Source organism: Anser brachyrhynchus (assembly GCF_964034855.1).
Source record: "Anser brachyrhynchus genome assembly, contig: SCAFFOLD_173, whole genome shotgun sequence".
Taxonomy (NCBI): Eukaryota; Metazoa; Chordata; class Aves; order Anseriformes; family Anatidae; genus Anser; species Anser brachyrhynchus.
In genome coordinates, this window is record NW_027664135.1 from 1 (window position 1) to 17100 (window position 17100).

Sequence of the window (17100 nt, forward strand, 5' to 3'; positions counted from 1 at the left end):
CCGTAAAGAGAGGGGTTTGGGCCCCAAAGAGAAGTGTTTGGGCCCTGAAGTGAGGGGTTTGGGTCCTTAAGTGGGGGGGTTGGGCTCTAAAGAGAGGGGTTTGGGCCCTAAAGAGGGGGTTTGGGGCCCTAAAGAGAGGGATTTGGGCCCTAAAGTGAAGGGTTTGGGTCCTAAAGAAAGGGGTTTGGGGCCTGAAGAAATGGGTTTGGGCCCTACAGAAAGGGGTTTGGGCCCTAAAGAGAGCGGTTTCGGGCCTAAAGAGGGGGTTTTGGTGCCTGAAGATAGTGGTTTGGGGCCTTAAGAGAGGGCCTAGCCCCTAAAGAGAAGGGTTTGGGCCCTATAGAGAGGGGTTTGGGACCTAAAGAGAGGGGTTTGGTTACTAAAGTGAGGGGTTTGGGCCCTCAAGAGAGGGGTTTGGACCCTAAAGAGAGGAGTTTGGGCCCTCAAGAGAGGAGTTTGGGCCCTCAAGAGAGGGGTTTGGACCCTAAAGAGAGGGGTTTGGTCCCTAAAGAGAGAGTTTTGGTCCCTAAAGAGAAGGGTTTTGGTCCCTAAAGAAAGGGGTTTGGGCCCTGAAAAGAAGGGTTTGGGCCCTCAAAAGAAGGGTTTGGGCCCTAAAGAAAAGGGTTTGGGCCCTCAAAAGAAGGGTTTGGACCCTAAAGAGAAGGGTTTAGGCCCTGAAGAGACGGGTTCGTGCCCTCAAGAGAAGGGTTTGGGCCCTCAAGAGAGGGTTTGGGGCCCTGAATATAGGGTTTTGTGACCTAAAGAGAATGGTTTGGGCCCTGACCAGTGATTTCTGCTGAAAGCTGCCCCTGTGTTCAGAGCGTCTGGACATGACGTCCTCCATAAGAGGAAGAGCGTGCGTGGAGGTGCACATCCCTTCGTTTAACCTCCACCAGTAACTCTGCCTGCCTACAAGGAGACAGCACCCGACAAGGACACACACACCAATCGTTTTCGCTTTTACTTTTTGAGGTGACGCTTCCAAAGCTCCGGGATCTCAGACTGTGCATGGGGCCTCTGCGGCCCCAGGCGCCTTGCTCTGGATGGTTCGGGTACCATTGTCCTGGATGTACTGTCCAGGGTGGGCATCAGCAGGGAGGTGTTATAGTGGGGCCTCAGGGGCAGGCTCTCCTCGGAGCTCGATGGTGATGATATGATGATTTGGGGGACTTTCTTCACAGTCAGGGGTCTCAAAGGGTGAGACAGCTTCCTGTAGCTTGTCTTTGTTGGAATTGTTGGCAGTCCACCACCACGGAGGACTTGCTCCACTCCTCGCTCCTCTCCTGTGACCCCCTGAGGTGTCGCTGCCTGCGCTTGGCTCGTCCCTGGTGTTTCGCTTCTGGTTGTGAGTTTGCGCTTGCCTTGGCTGGCCAAAGGCTGGTTTTTGGCAGGAGGCAGCCCCGGGATCACTGGCAGCTGGCTGAAAACACATCAAAAAAATCTGCCTGAGCACACGATGGCGTTGGGGCCGCATCCTGCACCCACAAGACGTGCGCCTGCTTGCACGGCACTGGCCCCATCCCACCCCTCCGGGTGCTGCCTTCAGCACTGCGGGGCAGCCCCAGCCCGGAGTGTTTGGGGCTGGGCGAGGGGCTCCCCGCTGGGAAGAAAACAACCGCGTAGAGCTCCGGCTGTGAGCCTCCGGCCTCACCTGATCCCAGACTTCTTCCCGTTCTCCGCTGCTTTTGTTTCCTTCAGCCGTGGGATCTCGTATTTGGGGATACTCGAGCGCACAGTGAAAGGCAGGTCGAGCAATCCCGCTGAGGCTGGAAAGGACGGATGTGGTCAGAAGTGGGGTGCTGCTGCTGCTGACATCGTTCCCAGGGGGGTGCACGGGGTCTCGGATCCCCATCCTCCTGCCCTACCCACGCACAGGCACCTTGGCCACTTCCCATCCCAGGGCTCGGTTTTGGGGAAGCCACCAAGATATCAGGACAAAAGGCTGTGCCCAGCTGGCGGGCAGAAGCTTTGGGTCAAGCTGGGGCATTGGAGCACCCTCACCAGGACATGAGCCCACTGGGTCGCAGAATTTGGCTGCCCGTGCCACGGGAAGGAGCCGGCCGCGGCTTTACCTTTCTTGCCTTGGCTGAGAGGTGGCAAGACCCCGTCTTTCTTTTTCTTCTCCTCCCCGGGGAGTTTTCCTGAGGCCTTGGTGGGTTTCCTGGATGATGATTTGGGCAGCAACTCCACGTCGAACCTGCACGCAAGGAGAAGACCCTGGTGTGCCCTTCAGCACCAGCAGCCCTTTCTGCTCTCCATCATCGCCTACTCATGGGCACGTTTTCACATTCCATGGAGGCCGTTTTTGGCCAAACAGCACCGAACTGGAGCTGAGCAGCTGCATCGAGCAGCCAAGTCGGCAAACATACTCACTCGGGAAAGATGACGACGCGGCCAGAGGACGTCAGGGAGGCCACGACTGCCAGCCGGGACACCACGGTGTCCATCAGCTGCGGGACCTGCAGGGGGGAGCACGGAGGTGTGAGGACATCCCTGGTGGTGGGGATCCCAAGACCCCAGAGCGGGCAGGACTGTCACTTTGGCCTGGCCCGAGCCATTCAGACACCACCTTTGGATTGCCCGGACCAAAAGAAAGCCCTCACCTTCAAAACAGCGTTCTGAAGGTCCTCCTTCCCACACAGCATCTCGAGGAAGTCATAGTAGAACTTCATCTCCACCCCGGTGCCTTCGATGAGGAGCACCCCCACGTCCCTCAGGACGAGGGCGATGTTCTCCCCCTCCCGCAGGCACTGGGAGATGAGGGACATGGTGCCTCGGATGCAGCTCTCGGCCTTCTGCCAGGACACGCAGGCGTCCGCCGCCACCTTGGCACGTCTCAGGGGCTCCAGCTTCTTATGAGCTGGAAAATCACACGGAGGGGATGGTGTCGGTCACCCAGCGGCCCTTCACGCATCTTCCCCACGCGCTGCTCATTGCAGCCATCACCCAGATTGCCCCAGCTTTGGGCTGGCTCCATGGACCCGGCTTTTGAGTACGGAGGCGATGCCCCGTGTGCCCCGGCCGTGCAGCCAGCAAGGTTTCATCCACCGCCTTACCTGGCAGGCTGCCCTTGCTATCCACGAGGTGGTGCGTGTTTATCAGGTTGGTGGCCAGGTGAAACACCGGCCACTGCAAAATCACAGCCGTGTCCCCAGCTTGGATCCGTTTCTGGATTATGTCGAAGGAGCCGAGAGTGGGAATTCGGACGCCCTGCGCGTGGAAGAGAAGGGCCGAAGGGTGAGGACCGGCTGGAGGAAGAGCTGGAGGTGGCCCCATCCCAGTCCTCTCCCTCCCCTTGCCCTTCTGAAAATGCTCTGCTGGAGCCAAGGCAGAAGAAGCTTGAGGGGACCCAGGGGCTTCCAATGGCTGGGATCAGCCCTGAGAAATGACAGCACCTACCACAAGTGATACCGCGCTTGTGTGGTGCCTGTCAGTCCCTCGGTGGGGACTTTTGGGGTGAGTTTCCAACTTTCCGGGGAGGGGAAGAGTCGCTGCAGTCTGCGGCCCCGGGCTGTGGGGACTCCACACTTCTCCAAGCAGAGAAGTTGGACGCGGCGCCGACCCACCTTGCATTGCAGGAGCTGCTGCAGCACGTAGCCGGCCACCGTATTCCAGACGTCTGTTTGCTCTGGAAGGCAAAGGAAAACCTGGTCACAGGGTGTCTGGTGGCCCCACACCTCCAGCAGCACCCCCAGACCCGGGGTTTGGTGCCTGGTCATGCTGGGTCTGGTGGTCCCACAGCTCCAGCACCCCCAGACCCGGGGTTCGGTGGCAGATGAAAAGCCCCAACGGAGACACCCCGGGATGGCTCCAGCACTGGGTCTCGCCCAAGGAAAGCCCCAGATGTGGTTCACGACGACACTCCCGCGGTGCTGGGGGTGCCTGTACCTTTGGCGGTGACGTTGGGCATCAGGCACCTGCGCTGCATGCTGTCCCAGAGTGCTATCCGGGTCGACTTCATGCAGGAGGATTTCCTCGCCTTGGCAGAGGTCGCGTTCATGCTCATCTCTGCACTCGTCCTCTGAACAATCCAGAGTGCAGGACAGGCGCCCACGTCCCCTTTTATACCCCAGCCAGCCAGGCCGTGTCACAGAGCCACTGTGACACGGCCACCGCTCTGCTGTGACACGGCCACCAGCGGCCGGCTGACCAGGGAGACTTGGGTCGTAAGGCACCGGCACACCCCAGTCCATACCAGGTGTTTTGTGATTGTGGTTCAAGATGTTTCAAGGCCCCTGGATCTTTCTCAGATAAACTCTGACGACTTAAAGACGCGTCCTGTTAATACAAAAGGGTGCGATGGTGGGTGGAGAAGTGCGCTTTGGGTGGCTTTGTCCTTCTGTGGATCTCCACGTGCATTGTTTAAGCTGGTCAAGGAGTAATTATCATAGCTACGGGCACAATAACACTGCCATACCTCTCTGTTTTGGGCCACCTCACTTGACGTGGGGTTGCTGTGTGATGGGTAGGACTGGTTTTGGGATGAGCACGAATACCGCAGCCAGCTCAGTGGTCTGGTGCCGTGCATACGGAGCTACTTCTATCACAGTGAAACCGCTGAGGTCTGGGGGGCTTGAACTCACCAGATGTCTGCTAGGAAATACCTAGCCTTCAGTAGGGCTTTTGACCCCATTTCCCACAGCATTCTCCTGGAGAAAATGGCTGCTCGAGGCCTGGACGGGTGTACGCTTCGTTGGGTTAAAAACTGGGCCCAAAGAGTCGCGGTGAATGGGGTTAAATCCAGCTGGAGGCCGGTCACTGGAGCCAAAAGGCTCCCCTGTTTCTGCAGGCCCCCCGCATGGCGGCTGGGCGGCGCCCTCAGCACCAGTGCCCCTGCTCACGGCCCTGCGGCTCGCTGGGAGATGGAGTCCCCCGGCATGGCCGCCGGGACACGGCCTGAGGAGGGGAAATGGAGGAAGAACCAGCACCTGGAACTCCTCCAGGCTGGAGGGGAAACCCTGGCCCAGCTCAGCTCGGCTCTGCCTTGCTCGCCTGCCTTCCCTTCTCCCTTAGGGTGGAAGCTCAGGCGGTCTCTGCTCCCCGTCTGCCGCTGCCAACAAGGGGGGTTCCTTCCCGGAGAGGCCATGAAAAAGATCCCGCAGAGCAAAAATGTCCCAGGGGAATGTCCCTGACATGGCCCCGCTTCCAGCACGGCTTGGGCCGATTGCAGAGCCACAGCCCAGATGGAAAGCTTCATGCTGATACCGGTGAGACCGCATTGTGAACAAATGAGAACTCAGCCATCTTTCACAAAACATTCCTCATGTTTTCCTCCATCTCGCTCCTTGTGGTCCAAAGACTGATGGATCTCTGGAAAACAAGAGAAACGCCTCTGAGTCAGCACTGCCACTTTTTGGAGCTCTTTGCCCCCACGCAGACCCCGGGCATGGCTTCAGGCCACAACAGCGAGGGCAGGGCCGCCATTTCCCTCCCTCTCTTTACCCCTTCACCAGACCCCGGCCAGCAGCAGGGTTTTGCTCCTAAGCTCTGCCAGGCCCACCCAAAAAGCCCTTCTCTTCCCAACACGCCTCCAAAGCAGCACCCAGCTGCAGACAAACCCTCTCCCCTCTGGCCGCGAGCAGCCTCCTGCTTTGTTAGGCCTTCCCCGCGCTGACAGGAGACGTGGCCTGGTGTGTCTGCGTGTCAGCAGAAGGGAGGACAGCACTGCAAAAGGAGGGACTTGTGTCTAACGGCTGCAGGGAACGCAGCCATTCCATCGACCAGCACCGAGGGGGCTCCCAACAGCCCCCACTGCCCCCAAAACTCTGCCTTCCTACAAGGAGACAGCACCCAGCAGTGACTCAAATGTGAACCTACAGCTTCTCCCTGCCACCGCCTCAAAGGAGGTTGGAGCAGGGTAGGGATCGGTCTCTTCTCCCACACAACAAGCAACAGGCCAAGGAAATGGCCTCAAGTTGCACCAGGGGAGGTTAAGGTTGGATATTAGGAAACATTTCTTCACTGAAAGCCTTGTAGGGCATTGGAACAGGGGCCCGGGGATGTTGCTGAGTCGCCATCACTGGAGGTATTCAAAAGATGTGGGGATCTGCTGCTTACAGACATCGTTTAGTGGCAGACTTGGCAGTGCTAGGTTCACGGTTGGACTTGATCAACTCCGATCAACACTTGATCAACAGTCAGAGGTCTTTTCCAACCTAAATGCTCCTATGGTTCTTCGAATCCCATACCTGTCCGGCCACCTCCAGAGGAACGATCTCTCCTCAGGGCACTGCAAGCCCTGATCAGTGTGGCCAGGGCCTCTCCGTCCTGGTGATCCCTGGTCTGCCCTTTGGTGGATGGGGCTGCAGTGACACGGGCGCTTCGCACAGCGGTGGCAGCGGCTGGGGGCTCTTTGTGCTGTGTGCTGACAGCACCTTCTTCTGAGGTTCTTTCATCAGCGACCAGAAAGACTCGGGCCTCGATTTTAGCAGCTGCGCTGCCTCGCCTCTCGGTGGCTGTAGTTTAAAGACGTTGTAGGTGGGTGCCTCGGGGAGGCTGGCCTCCGAGCTCGCTGGCGATAGTACGGTTATGACAGGGACTGTCAGCGTGGTGGCCTCTCGTGGGTGGGAACGCCTTCCTGCAGCTGTCTTCAGCATTTTGGCTTCACAGAGAAATTTCTCTGGGAAGCAGACGTTGCCTGAGCTCCTTCGTCTGTCCCACCAGATCTGCCTCACAGCAATGACCGCAGCACGGGCACACCAACAGCAGTTGCTGCCCTGTGTCCCCATGGCTGGGCACCCATGGGTGCAAGGAGCAAAGGCTACCGAACCGGAGCAGCGGCCACAGCTGCAAACATACTTACTCAGGAAAGATGATGACACGGCCAGAGAAGGTCAGGGAGGCCACGGGTTCCAGCCGGGACACCACCATGTCCATCAGCTGGGGGACCTGCAGTGGAAGGAGCATGCAGATGGCAAATGTCCCCTGCCTGGCCTCCACTCGGTCCTGGAGGAGCCCAGGGCAGCGGGAGCCGGCAGGACCGCAGCTCTTGGCCACCCCAAGAGGCTGGCCAAGAGCTCCAACCCAAGAGGTCTTGTTGGGCCAAGGGCAAACGTTGCTGCTGCCACCTTGTGAGGCTGCCCAGGCCGTGGGGAAAACAAAACCCTCACCTTTTTGAGGTTCTCCTTCCCAGACAACATCTCCAAGAATTCATAATAGAATTTCATTTGCACCTTTGTGCCTTTGATGAGGAGCACCCCCAGGTCCCTCAGGACGAGGGCAATGTTCTCCCCCTTCCCCAGGCAGTGAGAGATGAGGGACGTGGTGCCTCGGATGCAGCCCTCCACCTTCTTCCAGGACACGGAGGTAGCTGCAGCCACCTCAGCAAATTTGAGGGGTTCCAGCTCCTTATGGCCTGGAAAACCAAACAAGAGGGATGGAGTCGGTCACCCGCAGCCCTTCCTCGCGTGTTCCCCAGGTGCTGCTCATTGCAGTGATCACCCAGAAAGGTTTCGGTTTGGGACCTGCTCCGTGCAGGGGACGCTTTGCTTTTTTTTTGGGAAGCATCTGAGATCCAGGGAGGGGATCATCCATGCAGCAAGGGATTCATGCACCCTCTTACCTGGCAGGTACTCCTTGTTGTCCATGAGGTTGTGAGAAACTCTAAGGTTCCTGGCCAGGTAGAACACAGGCTTCAGGAAAGTTATTGTCTCATTCCTGAGCTTGACCCATCTGGGGACAACATCAAAGGAGCCAAGGGCAGGAATACGGACACCCTGCAAGTGGAAGAGAACAGAAGGGCCGAAGGTTAAAGATCAGCTGGAGGTGGCCTCATCCAGAGACGGTGCTTCAGGTCCTGCTGTGCCCTTCCCGCTGTTGGGAGCCAGGCTGAGGGGATCCAGGGGCTTCCAGCGACTGGGATCAGCCCTGAGATACCACACCACCTACCACAAGCAACACCGCACTTGTGCGATACCTCTTGGTCTCTTGGTGGGGACTTTTGGGGTGGGTTTCCTGCTTTTGAGGAGGGGAACAAGGGGGACGTGGGTGCCAACCCACCTGGTGAAGCAAGAGGTGCTCCTGGATGTAGACAGACACTGCATCCCAGACAGCTTTTTGATCTGGAAGGCAAAGAAAACCAGGTCACGCTTGCGTCTGGTGGCTGCCACCCTCCCAGCACCCCCAGCCCCGCGTTTTGGTGGCAGATGAAAAAAGCCATCACATCTCCGGCCCCAAACAGAGACCCCCCGGTGGTGACCGCAGAGCCGGGTCCTCCCCACGGAAAGCCCCAAATGTGGGTCAGCCACACTCCTGCGGTGCCGGGTTTGCCCGTACCTTTGGCAGTGGTTTTGGGCATCAAGCGTCCGTGCTTCATCCCATCCCAGAAATCTATCTGGGTCCGCCTCACGCAGGCGGGTTTCACGTTGTCAGCGAAGGTCACTCGCGGGCTCATCCCTGCGCTCGTCCTCTGGACAATCCAGACAGGAGGCTGGCAAGAGCTCCAACCCAAGAGGTCTTGGTGGGCGAAGGGCAGGCATTGCTGCTGCCCCCTTGTGAGGCTGCCCAGGCCGTGGGAGAGACTCGGGCCTCGATTTTAGCAGCTGCGCTGCCTCGCCTCTCGGTGGCTGTAGTTTAAAGACGTTGTAGGTGGGTGCCTCGGGGAGGCTGGCCTCCGAGCTCGCTGGCGATAGTACGGTTATGACAGGGACTGTCAGCGTGGTGGCCTCTCGTGGGTGGGAACGCCTTCCTGCAGCTGTCTTCAGCATTTTGGCTTCACAGAGAAATTTCTCTGGGAAGCAGACGTTGCCTGAGCTCCTTCGTCTGTCCCACCAGATCTGCCTCACAGCAATGACCGCAGCACGGGCACACCAACAGCAGTTGCTGCCCTGTGTCCCCATGGCTGGGCACCCATGGGTGCAAGGAGCAAAGGCTACCGAACCGGAGCAGCGGCCACAGCTGCAAACATACTTACTCAGGAAAGATGATGACACGGCCAGAGAAGGTCAGGGAGGCCACGGGTTCCAGCCGGGACACCACCATGTCCATCAGCTGGGGGACCTGCAGTGGAAGGAGCATGCAGATGGCAAATGTCCCCTGCCTGGCCTCCACTCGGTCCTGGAGGAGCCCAGGGCAGCGGGAGCCGGCAGGACCGCAGCTCTTGGCCACCCCAAGAGGCTGGCCAAGAGCTCCAACCCAAGAGGTCTTGTTGGGCCAAGGGCAAACGTTGCTGCTGCCACCTTGTGAGGCTGCCCAGGCCGTGGGGAAAACAAAACCCTCACCTTTTTGAGGTTCTCCTTCCCAGACAACATCTCCAAGAATTCATAATAGAATTTCATTTGCACCTTTGTGCCTTTGATGAGGAGCACCCCCAGGTCCCTCAGGACGAGGGCAATGTTCTCCCCCTTCCCCAGGCAGTGAGAGATGAGGGACGTGGTGCCTCGGATGCAGCCCTCCACCTTCTTCCAGGACACGGAGGTAGCTGCAGCCACCTCAGCAAATTTGAGGGGTTCCAGCTCCTTATGGCCTGGAAAACCAAACAAGAGGGATGGAGTCGGTCACCCGCGGCCCTTCCTCGCGTGTTCCCCAGGTGCTGCTCATTGCAGTGATCACCCAGAAAGGTTTCGGTTTGGGACCTGCTCCGTGCAGGGGACGCTTTGCTTTTTTTTTGGGAAGCATCTGAGATCCAGGGAGGGGATCATCCATGCAGCAAGGGATTCATGCACCCTCTTACCTGGCAGGTACTCCTTGTTGTCCATGAGGTTGTGAGAAACTCTAAGGTTCCTGGCCAGGTAGAACACAGGCTTCAGGAAAGTTATTGTCTCATTCCTGAGCTTGACCCATCTGGGGACAACATCAAAGGAGCCAAGGGCAGGAATACGGACACCCTGCAAGTGGAAGAGAACAGAAGGGCCGAAGGTTAAAGATCAGCTGGAGGTGGCCTCATCCAGAGACGGTGCTTCAGGTCCTGCTGTGCCCTTCCCGCTGTTGGGAGCCAGGCTGAGGGGATCCAGGGGCTTCCAGCGACTGGGATCAGCCCTGAGATACCACACCACCTACCACAAGCAACACCGCACTTGTGCGATACCTCTTGGTCTCTTGGTGGGGACTTTTGGGGTGGGTTTCCTGCTTTTGAGGAGGGGAACAAGGGGGACGTGGGTGCCAACCCACCTGGTGAAGCAAGAGGTGCTCCTGGATGTAGACAGACACTGCATCCCAGACAGCTTTTCGATCTGGAAGGCAAAGAAAACCAGGTCACGCTTGCGTCTGGTGGCTGCCACCCTCCCAGCACCCCCAGCCCCGCGTTTTGGTGGCAGATGAAAAAAGCCATCACATCTCCGGCCCCAAACAGAGACCCCCCGGTGGTGACCGCAGAGCCGGGTCCTCCCCACGGAAAGCCCCAAATGTGGGTCAGCCACACTCCTGCGGTGCCGGGTTTGCCCGTACCTTTGGCAGTGGTTTTGGGCATCAAGCGTCCGTGCTTCATCCCATCCCAGAAATCTATCTGGGTCCGCCTCACGCAGGCGGGTTTCACGTTGTCAGCGAAGGTCACTCGCGGGCTCATCCCTGCGCTCGTCCTCTGGACAATCCAGACAGGAGGCTGGCAAGAGCTCCAACCCAAGAGGTCTTGGTGGGCGAAGGGCAGGCATTGCTGCTGCCCCCTTGTGAGGCTGCCCAGGCCGTGGGAGAGACTCGGGCCTCGATTTTAGCAGCTGCGCTGCCTCGCCTCTCGGTGGCTGTAGTTTAAAGACGTTGTAGGTGGGTGCCTCGGGGAGGCTGGCCTCCGAGCTCGCTGGCGATAGTACGGTTATGACAGGGACTGTCAGCGTGGTGGCCTCTCGTGGGTGGGAACGCCTTCCTGCAGCTGTCTTCAGCATTTTGGCTTCACAGAGAAATTTCTCTGGGAAGCAGACGTTGCCTGAGCTCCTTCGTCTGTCCCACCAGATCTGCCTCACAGCAATGACCGCAGCACGGGCACACCAACAGCAGTTGCTGCCCTGTGTCCCCATGGCTGGGCACCCATGGGTGCAAGGAGCAAAGGCTACCGAACCGGAGCAGCGGCCACAGCTGCAAACATACTTACTCAGGAAAGATGATGACACGGCCAGAGAAGGTCAGGGAGGCCACGGGTTCCAGCCGGGACACCACCATGTCCATCAGCTGGGGGACCTGCAGTGGAAGGAGCATGCAGATGGCAAATGTCCCCTGCCTGGCCTCCACTCGGTCCTGGAGGAGCCCAGGGCAGCGGGAGCCGGCAGGACCGCAGCTCTTGGCCACCCCAAGAGGCTGGCCAAGAGCTCCAACCCAAGAGGTCTTGTTGGGCCAAGGGCAAACGTTGCTGCTGCCACCTTGTGAGGCTGCCCAGGCCGTGGGGAAAACAAAACCCTCACCTTTTTGAGGTTCTCCTTCCCAGACAACATCTCCAAGAATTCATAATAGAATTTCATTTGCACCTTTGTGCCTTTGATGAGGAGCACCCCCAGGTCCCTCAGGACGAGGGCAATGTTCTCCCCCTTCCCCAGGCAGTGAGAGATGAGGGACGTGGTGCCTCGGATGCAGCCCTCCACCTTCTTCCAGGACACGGAGGTAGCTGCAGCCACCTCAGCAAATTTGAGGGGTTCCAGCTCCTTATGGCCTGGAAAACCAAACAAGAGGGATGGAGTCGGTCACCCGCAGCCCTTCCTCGCGTGTTCCCCAGGTGCTGCTCATTGCAGTGATCACCCAGAAAGGTTTCGGTTTGGGACCTGCTCCGTGCAGGGGACGCTTTGCTTTTTTTTTGGGAAGCATCTGAGATCCAGGGAGGGGATCATCCATGCAGCAAGGGATTCATGCACCCTCTTACCTGGCAGGTACTCCTTGTTGTCCATGAGGTTGTGAGAAACTCTAAGGTTCCTGGCCAGGTAGAACACAGGCTTCAGGAAAGTTATTGTCTCATTCCTGAGCTTGACCCATCTGGGGACAACATCAAAGGAGCCAAGGGCAGGAATACGGACACCCTGCAAGTGGAAGAGAACAGAAGGGCCGAAGGTTAAAGATCAGCTGGAGGTGGCCTCATCCAGAGACGGTGCTTCAGGTCCTGCTGTGCCCTTCCCGCTGTTGGGAGCCAGGCTGAGGGGATCCAGGGGCTTCCAGCGACTGGGATCAGCCCTGAGATACCACACCACCTACCACAAGCAACACCGCACTTGTGCGATACCTCTTGGTCTCTTGGTGGGGACTTTTGGGGTGGGTTTCCTGCTTTTGAGGAGGGGAACAAGGGGGACGTGGGTGCCAACCCACCTGGTGAAGCAAGAGGTGCTCCTGGATGTAGACAGACACTGCATCCCAGACAGCTTTTCGATCTGGAAGGCAAAGAAAACCAGGTCACGCTTGCGTCTGGTGGCTGCCACCCTCCCAGCACCCCCAGCCCCGCGTTTTGGTGGCAGATGAAAAAAGCCATCACATCTCCGGCCCCAAACAGAGACCCCCCGGTGGTGACCGCAGAGCCGGGTCCTCCCCACGGAAAGCCCCAAATGTGGGTCAGCCACACTCCTGCGGTGCCGGGTTTGCCCGTACCTTTGGCAGTGGTTTTGGGCATCAAGCGTCCGTGCTTCATCCCATCCCAGAAATCTATCTGGGTCCGCCTCACGCAGGCGGGTTTCACGTTGTCAGCGAAGGTCACTCGCGGGCTCATCCCTGCGCTCGTCCTCTGGACAATCCAGACAGGAGGCTGGCAAGAGCTCCAACCCAAGAGGTCTTGGTGGGCGAAGGGCAGGCATTGCTGCTGCCCCCTTGTGAGGCTGCCCAGGCCGTGGGAGAGACTCGGGCCTCGATTTTAGCAGCTGCGCTGCCTCGCCTCTCGGTGGCTGTAGTTTAAAGACGTTGTAGGTGGGTGCCTCGGGGAGGCTGGCCTCCGAGCTCGCTGGCGATAGTACGGTTATGACAGGGACTGTCAGCGTGGTGGCCTCTCGTGGGTGGGAACGCCTTCCTGCAGCTGTCTTCAGCATTTTGGCTTCACAGAGAAATTTCTCTGGGAAGCAGACGTTGCCTGAGCTCCTTCGTCTGTCCCACCAGATCTGCCTCACAGCAATGACCGCAGCACGGGCACACCAACAGCAGTTGCTGCCCTGTGTCCCCATGGCTGGGCACCCATGGGTGCAAGGAGCAAAGGCTACCGAACCGGAGCAGCGGCCACAGCTGCAAACATACTTACTCAGGAAAGATGATGACACGGCCAGAGAAGGTCAGGGAGGCCACGGGTTCCAGCCGGGACACCACCATGTCCATCAGCTGGGGGACCTGCAGTGGAAGGAGCATGCAGATGGCAAATGTCCCCTGCCTGGCCTCCACTCGGTCCTGGAGGAGCCCAGGGCAGCGGGAGCCGGCAGGACCGCAGCTCTTGGCCACCCCAAGAGGCTGGCCAAGAGCTCCAACCCAAGAGGTCTTGTTGGGCCAAGGGCAAACGTTGCTGCTGCCACCTTGTGAGGCTGCCCAGGCCGTGGGGAAAACAAAACCCTCACCTTTTTGAGGTTCTCCTTCCCAGACAACATCTCCAAGAATTCATAATAGAATTTCATTTGCACCTTTGTGCCTTTGATGAGGAGCACCCCCAGGTCCCTCAGGACGAGGGCAATGTTCTCCCCCTTCCCCAGGCAGTGAGAGATGAGGGACGTGGTGCCTCGGATGCAGCCCTCCACCTTCTTCCAGGACACGGAGGTAGCTGCAGCCACCTCAGCAAATTTGAGGGGTTCCAGCTCCTTATGGCCTGGAAAACCAAACAAGAGGGATGGAGTCGGTCACCCGCAGCCCTTCCTCGCGTGTTCCCCAGGTGCTGCTCATTGCAGTGATCACCCAGAAAGGTTTCGGTTTGGGACCTGCTCCGTGCAGGGGACGCTTTGCTTTTTTTTTGGGAAGCATCTGAGATCCAGGGAGGGGATCATCCATGCAGCAAGGGATTCATGCACCCTCTTACCTGGCAGGTACTCCTTGTTGTCCATGAGGTTGTGAGAAACTCTAAGGTTCCTGGCCAGGTAGAACACAGGCTTCAGGAAAGTTATTGTCTCATTCCTGAGCTTGACCCATCTGGGGACAACATCAAAGGAGCCAAGGGCAGGAATACGGACACCCTGCAAGTGGAAGAGAACAGAAGGGCCGAAGGTTAAAGATCAGCTGGAGGTGGCCTCATCCAGAGACGGTGCTTCAGGTCCTGCTGTGCCCTTCCCGCTGTTGGGAGCCAGGCTGAGGGGATCCAGGGGCTTCCAGCGACTGGGATCAGCCCTGAGATACCACACCACCTACCACAAGCAACACCGCACTTGTGCGATACCTCTTGGTCTCTTGGTGGGGACTTTTGGGGTGGGTTTCCTGCTTTTGAGGAGGGGAACAAGGGGGACGTGGGTGCCAACCCACCTGGTGAAGCAAGAGGTGCTCCTGGATGTAGACAGACACTGCATCCCAGACAGCTTTTCGATCTGGAAGGCAAAGAAAACCAGGTCACGCTTGCGTCTGGTGGCTGCCACCCTCCCAGCACCCCCAGCCCCGCGTTTTGGTGGCAGATGAAAAAAGCCATCACATCTCCGGCCCCAAACAGAGACCCCCCGGTGGTGACCGCAGAGCCGGGTCCTCCCCACGGAAAGCCCCAAATGTGGGTCAGCCACACTCCTGCGGTGCCGGGTTTGCCCGTACCTTTGGCAGTGGTTTTGGGCATCAAGCGTCCGTGCTTCATCCCATCCCAGAAATCTATCTGGGTCCGCCTCACGCAGGCGGGTTTCACGTTGTCAGCGAAGGTCACTCGCGGGCTCATCCCTGCGCTCGTCCTCTGGACAATCCAGACAGGAGGCTGGCAAGAGCTCCAACCCAAGAGGTCTTGGTGGGCGAAGGGCAGGCATTGCTGCTGCCCCCTTGTGAGGCTGCCCAGGCCGTGGGAGAGACTCGGGCCTCGATTTTAGCAGCTGCGCTGCCTCGCCTCTCGGTGGCTGTAGTTTAAAGACGTTGTAGGTGGGTGCCTCGGGGAGGCTGGCCTCCGAGCTCGCTGGCGATAGTACGGTTATGACAGGGACTGTCAGCGTGGTGGCCTCTCGTGGGTGGGAACGCCTTCCTGCAGCTGTCTTCAGCATTTTGGCTTCACAGAGAAATTTCTCTGGGAAGCAGACGTTGCCTGAGCTCCTTCGTCTGTCCCACCAGATCTGCCTCACAGCAATGACCGCAGCACGGGCACACCAACAGCAGTTGCTGCCCTGTGTCCCCATGGCTGGGCACCCATGGGTGCAAGGAGCAAAGGCTACCGAACCGGAGCAGCGGCCACAGCTGCAAACATACTTACTCAGGAAAGATGATGACACGGCCAGAGAAGGTCAGGGAGGCCACGGGTTCCAGCCGGGACACCACCATGTCCATCAGCTGGGGGACCTGCAGTGGAAGGAGCATGCAGATGGCAAATGTCCCCTGCCTGGCCTCCACTCGGTCCTGGAGGAGCCCAGGGCAGCGGGAGCCGGCAGGACCGCAGCTCTTGGCCACCCCAAGAGGCTGGCCAAGAGCTCCAACCCAAGAGGTCTTGTTGGGCCAAGGGCAAACGTTGCTGCTGCCACCTTGTGAGGCTGCCCAGGCCGTGGGGAAAACAAAACCCTCACCTTTTTGAGGTTCTCCTTCCCAGACAACATCTCCAAGAATTCATAATAGAATTTCATTTGCACCTTTGTGCCTTTGATGAGGAGCACCCCCAGGTCCCTCAGGACGAGGGCAATGTTCTCCCCCTTCCCCAGGCAGTGAGAGATGAGGGACGTGGTGCCTCGGATGCAGCCCTCCACCTTCTTCCAGGACACGGAGGTAGCTGCAGCCACCTCAGCAAATTTGAGGGGTTCCAGCTCCTTATGGCCTGGAAAACCAAACAAGAGGGATGGAGTCGGTCACCCGCAGCCCTTCCTCGCGTGTTCCCCAGGTGCTGCTCATTGCAGTGATCACCCAGAAAGGTTTCGGTTTGGGACCTGCTCCGTGCAGGGGACGCTTTGCTTTTTTTTTGGGAAGCATCTGAGATCCAGGGAGGGGATCATCCATGCAGCAAGGGATTCATGCACCCTCTTACCTGGCAGGTACTCCTTGTTGTCCATGAGGTTGTGAGAAACTCTAAGGTTCCTGGCCAGGTAGAACACAGGCTTCAGGAAAGTTATTGTCTCATTCCTGAGCTTGACCCATCTGGGGACAACATCAAAGGAGCCAAGGGCAGGAATACGGACACCCTGCAAGTGGAAGAGAACAGAAGGGCCGAAGGTTAAAGATCAGCTGGAGGTGGCCTCATCCAGAGACGGTGCTTCAGGTCCTGCTGTGCCCTTCCCGCTGTTGGGAGCCAGGCTGAGGGGATCCAGGGGCTTCCAGCGACTGGGATCAGCCCTGAGATACCACACTACCTACCACAAGCAACACCGCACTTGTGCGATACCTCTTGGTCTCTTGGTGGGGACTTTTGGGGTGGGTTTCCTGCTTTTGAGGAGGGGAACAAGGGGGACGTGGGTGCCAACCCACCTGGTGAAGCAAGAGGTGCTCCTGGATGTAGACAGACACTGCATCCCAGACAGCTTTTTGATCTGGAAGGCAAAGAAAACCAGGTCACGCTTGCGTCTGGTGGCTGCCACCCTCCCAGCACCCCCAGCCCCGCGTTTTGGTGGCAGATGAAAAAAGCCATCACATCTCCGGCCCCAAACAGAGACCCCCCGGTGGTGACCGCAGAGCCGGGTCCTCCCCACGGAAAGCCCCAAATGTGGGTCAGCCACACTCCTGCGGTGCCGGGTTTGCCCGTACCTTTGGCAGTGGTTTTGGGCATCAAGCGTCCGTGCTTCATCCCATCCCAGAAATCTATCTGGGTCCGCCTCACGCAGGCGGGTTTCACGTTGTCAGCGAAGGTCACTCGCGGGCTCATCCCTGCGCTCGTCCTCTGGACAATCCAGACAGGAGGCTGGCAAGAGCTCCAACCCAAGAGGTCTTGGTGGGCGAAGGGCAGGCATTGCTGCTGCCCCCTTGTGAGGCTGCCCAGGCCGTGGGAGAGACTCGGGCCTCGATTTTAGCAGCTGCGCTGCCTCGCCTCTCGGTGGCTGTAGTTTAAAGACGTTGTAGGTGGGTGCCTCGGGGAGGCTGGCCTCCGAGCTCGCTGGCGATAGTACGGTTATGACAGGGACTGTCAGCGTGGTGGCC

General features: G+C 58.6%; 5 protein-coding genes across 6 annotated transcripts; all 5 read right to left on the reverse strand.

Annotated features, from left to right (window-relative positions):
• Positions 1 to 944: 944 nt before the first annotated feature.
• LOC308186212 (uncharacterized protein) lies at positions 945 to 6644 on the reverse strand. 2 transcript variants are annotated; one of them, XM_080608334.1, is made up of 9 exons: positions 6189 to 6643; positions 3889 to 5310; positions 3567 to 3628; positions 3057 to 3210; positions 2604 to 2860; positions 2374 to 2459; positions 2073 to 2197; positions 1652 to 1766; positions 945 to 1420 (listed from the first exon to the last, which is right to left on the reverse strand). In XM_080608334.1, exons 2-9 carry the CDS (start codon positions 4004 to 4006, stop codon positions 961 to 963), a joined length of 1377 nt encoding a protein of 458 aa, XP_080464460.1. In that variant the 5' UTR covers positions 4007 to 5310; positions 6189 to 6643; the 3' UTR covers positions 945 to 960. The 2 variants fall into 2 exon arrangements, with proteins under 2 accessions (XP_080464460.1, XP_080464459.1); XM_080608333.1 differs by having other exon boundaries at positions 3567 to 5310; positions 6189 to 6644.
• Positions 6645 to 7255: 611 nt separating this feature from the next.
• On the reverse strand, positions 7256 to 8392 carry LOC308186217 (coiled-coil domain-containing protein 81-like; the record flags this gene model as incomplete). Its single annotated transcript, XM_080608338.1, has 3 exons — positions 7256 to 7715; positions 7999 to 8060; positions 8275 to 8392. 3 exons carry the CDS (start codon positions 8390 to 8392, stop codon positions 7437 to 7439), a joined length of 459 nt encoding a protein of 152 aa, XP_080464464.1. The 3' UTR covers positions 7256 to 7436.
• A 515-nt stretch (positions 8393 to 8907) lies between these two features.
• On the reverse strand, positions 8908 to 9792 carry LOC308186218 (coiled-coil domain-containing protein 81-like; the record flags this gene model as incomplete). The annotated part of the gene is made up of 3 exons (XM_080608339.1): positions 9671 to 9792; positions 9219 to 9463; positions 8908 to 8997 (listed from the first exon to the last, which is right to left on the reverse strand). The coding sequence occupies exons 1-3, from the start codon at positions 9693 to 9695 to the stop codon at positions 8908 to 8910; spliced, it is 360 nt and encodes a 119-aa protein (XP_080464465.1). The 5' UTR covers positions 9696 to 9792.
• A 1200-nt stretch (positions 9793 to 10992) lies between these two features.
• LOC308186216 (coiled-coil domain-containing protein 81-like) lies at positions 10993 to 13978 on the reverse strand. The gene is made up of 5 exons (XM_080608337.1): positions 13889 to 13978; positions 12217 to 12278; positions 11780 to 11933; positions 11328 to 11572; positions 10993 to 11106 (listed from the first exon to the last, which is right to left on the reverse strand). The coding sequence occupies exons 1-5, from the start codon at positions 13911 to 13913 to the stop codon at positions 11017 to 11019; spliced, it is 576 nt and encodes a 191-aa protein (XP_080464463.1). The 5' UTR covers positions 13914 to 13978; the 3' UTR covers positions 10993 to 11016.
• Positions 13979 to 15210: 1232 nt separating this feature from the next.
• LOC308186214 (coiled-coil domain-containing protein 81-like) lies at positions 15211 to 16828 on the reverse strand (the record flags this gene model as incomplete). The annotated part of the gene is made up of 5 exons (XM_080608335.1): positions 15211 to 15324; positions 15546 to 15790; positions 15998 to 16151; positions 16435 to 16496; positions 16711 to 16828. 5 exons carry the CDS (start codon positions 16826 to 16828, stop codon positions 15235 to 15237), a joined length of 669 nt encoding a protein of 222 aa, XP_080464461.1. The 3' UTR covers positions 15211 to 15234.
• Between the last annotated feature and the right edge of the window lie 272 nt (positions 16829 to 17100).